This window comes from Gossypium hirsutum, chromosome D06 (assembly GCF_007990345.1).
Source record: "Gossypium hirsutum isolate 1008001.06 chromosome D06, Gossypium_hirsutum_v2.1, whole genome shotgun sequence".
Taxonomy (NCBI): domain Eukaryota; kingdom Viridiplantae; phylum Streptophyta; class Magnoliopsida; order Malvales; family Malvaceae; genus Gossypium; species Gossypium hirsutum.
In genome coordinates, this window is record NC_053442.1 from 60,679,506 (window position 1) to 60,684,936 (window position 5,431).

The following is a 5,431-nucleotide window of genomic DNA, read 5'->3' on the forward strand; positions in this document are numbered from 1 at the left end:
TGATTTCCATCATTTATCCATTTTAAACACACATCAACATATTAAGGCTACTTTTTACATATCAAAACACACCAATTACAAGCCATACCAATGGCTAAATTTCAACCAAACACATACATGCCATTCTTGATCACTTTTAGCCTATACATGCCATTATAACCTAAAATTTAATGTACTTTTTATACTGAAACTAGCTGATGGATAGTGTGAAATATCTCCACCAAGCTTCTAATTCAACGAGCTTCCGAAATACTATAAAACAAAGGAAATAAAACAGAGTAAGCATTTAATGCTTAGTAAGTTCGTATAACGGGAAATTAACTTACCATTCATTTACATTTAAAGTAAGCATGCAAAATTTATCCAAAGAAATTTGACAATTTGCCTTAACACATATAATCTCAAGAAACGTGTTAGTCATGTACTTCATGTGAATATCAAGAAACAAAGATGAGCTCATCATGTAACAATTTTCATATATATATATATGCTTTCCACATCAAATATTCATATAACATGTACATTTCCATAATAATTCATCTCAAGTTCAAATTATCTCATGTCGGAACTTTGCTCGTTGAACTTACTTTAAATATCGATGGATACACAGGTAGTACACTCGAAGTGTACAAAACTATAATCCGTCAATTCATATTCGGTAATGCTATACGAGCACATAAATGGGAAGCCCTCTCTCGAGCCATATAATAGGAAGCTCATGTGAGCTATGTAACAGGAAGCTTATCCAGGCTGTATAACGGGAAGCTCATAAGAGTCATATTCAGGAAGCTCATGCGAGCCAATAACGGGTAGCTCCGAAGAACCATTAATCAAGAAGCTCCGAATAGTCGTATATCGAGAAGTTCAAGTGAGCCAATATCAAGAAGCTCTAGAGAGCCATTAATAAGGAAGTTGACAAAGAGCCTTTAATCGGGAAGCTCACGAAAAGCGATATATTGGAATGCTCATGAGAGCTAATAACGGGACACTCTTTGAAGCTGTGGTGTGTCCGTAACATATGTAGGACCACAACCAATTCGGGAACCCAGTATCCATCGAATTTACTTTATTCAAACGGGACTTTATATTTTTCAGACATTATCGGATATGTGATCAATTTCATAAATGGAAATAATACAATCACATGCATACAACTCAATTAACACGTATAAATTCTCAATTTAGTTACACAAACTTACCTCGACAAGTGTTTGTGTATGCAAAATCTACAAATCCAATATTTTTTCTTTTCCTCGACCTAACTCCGTATTTGGTCTATCCGGATCTAATTAAGCCAAGTAAGCTTGCTTGAGTTCTCTTCTCTTAGCTAGGGTTTCAATGTATTTAATTTTGGGAAAGATGATATAAATGATGATATTTTCTTTTATTTTATTATTTATAATGTTTATTTTTATCTTTCCAATTTTGTCATTTTCTTTATTTAATTTTCCATGGATGAATCATCATACTTATCTACTAACCCCTCTTAATGGTTTATTTGCCATATAAGGACCTCCAATTTTGAATTCCATAACTATTTGATACTTATAGCTACTAGAACTCAACTTTTGCATTTCATGCAATTTGGTCCTTTTATCAATTAAACATGTAATCGGTAAAATTTTCCTAACAAAATTTTCATACGATATTTCTATCATTATTCGGACCATAAAATAATATTAAAATAATTTTTCTTTTCGGACTCAGATTTGTGGTCCCAAAACCACTATTTCGATTTCACTGAAAACGGCTGTTACAGCGAGATTGTGAACTAATTTTAACAAATAGAAAACATAGAAAAACTATGTTAAAAGAAATGAAGAGGGGAGGAAAATAGAGAGAGAATCAGAAGAAAATGGAAAATAAATAAATAAATAAAAGGAAAGTTAAAAGAACATAAAAGAAATTATTAAATTGCTCAAAATAAAAAAAATATAGGGACCAATTGTAAAATTTAACTTAAAATTTTCATTTAAAATGATGATTTAACATGTCATGAAAGCTTATTATTACACCATTAATGACAATTAACTATTTAGTGACTAAAATATTACAACACGATAACGTAAGTGACTAAAACATAACATTTCAAACATAAATGACTAAAATGTAACCTGAGGCAAACAAAAGTGACAATTTTAGCAGTTTACCCTTTTCTTTAAATGTGTAAAAGGCAATAAAATAAGCATAAATTGAAGATTTTTTTTTACGGAAGTGGGAGGCTATATAAAAATTGCTAACTAGCTTAATTTCTCCTAATCTTTTTGAATTTGATTCAACAATTTAAACATAAAATAGAGTTCTTTTAAGAAAAAATATTATTTTTGTAACACCCCAAATTTTTGAACTGTTATTTGTTAATTTTTGTCAATAGTTATGAATTTGCTTCAATGGTTAAGTATTTTGTTTGTGTGTTGAAAGTAGGGGTTCAAGTCCCGTTTCTAGATTTTTGTTATTATTTTGATTCAACCTTTACTTTAGATTTTTGACTTAAATTAAATTTTGTGTAAATTTGTGTTAAGAATAAGCTTACTAGTTCAACGGTTAAGTTTCTATATTGCTTTTGGTCTTGTGTTCGAGTCTCTGCGTGAGTAAAGATGAAATATTTTTAGTATCACTCTCCCCTATTAAGGGAAGTTTTTTTTTTTAAAATCTTAACTCTTCTTTCTCCCATTTAGTTTTATTTATGTTTTTTTCTTCTTTTACTTTTTCCTCTTTTATTTTTGTCGATTGTGGTTCTTCTCTGTGGTTCGTTTTGAGTTCTTCTGTTAAAAATTTACTACGGTTTTGTCGAGGAAGCCATGTGTCTTGTGGTAATTCGATTGATAGGTTAAATTCGCGAAGGTCTTGAGGTTAACAATTCTCTGACCCTTTAAATCTGAAAATTTCTGCATTGTGCAAAGGTTTTGGTTTCACCCCGGTTGCTTCCCCGTCGAAACGGTGTTAGGTGTGTAATGAAAACCCGTTTTTCTACAAGTTTCGAATGCCGAAAAACATGACTGTTGATGTCACAGGCCGTGTGCTAGGCTGTGTGGGTCACACGACCGTATGTTAGGCCATTTAACTTCTGTTAAAGTTTTAGGGGAAAAGTGAGAGGGAGTAAAAATTTTTGGGGAAAATAAAAGGTTTTGAGGGTTTTTGGGAGTAAAATTTTGAGAAAAAGTAAATGGGAGAGTAAAATTTTGGTGGGAAATAGATTTTGGGTAGATTGGGGGGTTGGGAGGGGAGGGGAGTAAAAGTTTTGGAGGGAAAGTGGGAAGGAGTAAAAGTTTTGAAGGAAAAGTAAAAAGGTTTGGGAGTTTGGGGTAAAAATGTAAAATATTATAGTTTGATATTCGAATTATTCGAATTATTCGAATTCGAAAACTCAACTCGATTCGAATTCGAAATTCGAAAAAAAATTCGAGTTGATTCGAATAACTCGATTAACTCGAATAACTCGATTTGTTTAACTCGAAATTCGAATTTTTTCGATTTTTTCTAATCGAATCGAGTTTTGCTCACCCCTAGCTGGCAGTTTAATGATTTGCCGAATTGAGTGGCTAAGCCACAAATTTTATTTGATTTGGGCGATTTATCGCATACTGATTTAACAACTAGTTATAATTATGCTGACATGTGTCATATCGACACTAATTGGTGTGTAGGGCCGGATGGGTACTTGATACCCTATATTGTGTGTTGGGATGGTCGAAAATGGTGTGTATCGGATGAGGGTAGGAAACTGCATCTGATTCTGATCTGTTCTACATTTGTATTTGATTTATTTTGCATATTATCTGAATTGTTTACAATAATACTGAGTCTCATCTTTTTTTGTTTTTGTATATGAATTTGTGAAATTACTGTTATATTTATGTTTCTGCCTTGCCTTTATATATGTTACACATTTTAAGTTATAAACTCGTTCTATTTGTTGACTGAATTGCAGGTAACCTACAAACTTAAGAGGCTCGGCGTGTCAGGAGCTCGGCCATCTCTCTTTTCTAGATATTTTACTGTTTGTTTAAATTTGAACTAACGTATGTTTCATTTCGGACTATGGTTTGTAATCTCGGATTTTCATGTTGGTTTAATTGGTTAAACATTTTCTGTATGACGAGTTTTAAAATACTTAAAGTTGGTTTTTCCCTTAAACGTTTTGATGTAGCCTCCAGACTTAATCTTAATGTCTAAGCCAAATATGGAGTGTTGCAATTTTAAATAAAAATGAAAACATGTGCTTCTCATTATATGTAATTATTCTAAAATATCTATAAGTCTTCACAAAAATGTCAAATGCTTTTGATTCATTAGAGAAAAAGCATGGTTAGATCAACCCATTGCTACTTTAATCCTCTAGCAAATATAAAAGTCTTGAGAAAAGTTTTCAATATTAATTTACTCTTTCATTTTTATCCCTTTTACGCCATTAACAATAGTATTGAAAAGAAAATTTATAATAAAAATATTGATTTAAAAAGGAAATGGAATATAGTGATGTAAAATTACGATATGTTATAACTTAATGAACATAAAATAAAATAGATTAGAAGGGTTTACAATAAACAATCTATTGCAAGAGTTGGTTCGGCAAGCTTCAACAATTCCAAATCATTCTCGAATGGTGTTAAGTTCAAATCTAAGCACCAAACCTTATTAGCTTTCTTCACAAGGGGTGACATCAATGGCTCTTGGTGATTTTCTTCACTCAAATTAGCCCTATGCCTTCTCATATGACCCCCTAATGCTTGCCCGATCGAGAATTCGAGTCCACATATCGAACACTCATGCATCTTAGGCTTTGCTGGTGGTTGATTCTCCAACACCCCACCATCTCTCTCCATCAATTTAGGCTTCTTATGGCTTGCTCTATGCCCTCCTAGAGCTTGAAACGACGTGAACTGCCGATTACATGTTTTACACTTGAAAACCCGACAAGTAAGGTTACTATCATTCGTGGTGGATTCATACATGTTTCTTCCTTGTGAAAGTAGAATCAAATAATTTGCCAAAGCGAAATTGTTCTCCTCTTCTCTATTGGAAAAGCTTCTCTTCATGCTTTTCTTTTTGGGGATGAATATGGTGTGAAAATGGAAGTTTGTTATATTTGATTTTTTCTTTCAAAGGAAGAAGAAGGGAAATGGGAATTTAGGGTACTGTGAGGTTTGGTATATTTATAGGTTGGTTAGGTAGGTTGGAAGTTTGACTTTTCAAGTTGACCTTCTTATAATGACGTTTTTGCCCTTGTTTTACTTGATTGATAAAGCAATGAAGTCATGGAGAATTTGGGAATTAAAAAATGGTCCGGCTTTGGGGGAGTTTGAGTGTGAAATCAGCTCGGCTCTTATACACGTCAGCATGACCGAGTGGCTGAGCCAAGACTCCTCAATGAGACTCCTCAATGAGTTTCGAGCGAGTTGAAAATCTTTGTTCGAAAATTAGAATCTTC

General features: G+C 32.8%; 1 protein-coding gene across 1 annotated transcript; it reads right to left on the reverse strand.

Annotated features, from left to right (window-relative positions):
* Positions 1–4,409: 4,409 nt before the first annotated feature.
* On the reverse strand, positions 4,410–5,111 carry LOC107900211 (zinc finger protein ZAT11). The gene has a single exon (XM_016825905.2). It carries the CDS (start codon positions 5,037–5,039, stop codon positions 4,539–4,541), a length of 501 nt encoding a protein of 166 aa, XP_016681394.1. The 5' UTR covers positions 5,040–5,111; the 3' UTR covers positions 4,410–4,538.
* Between the last annotated feature and the right edge of the window lie 320 nt (positions 5,112–5,431).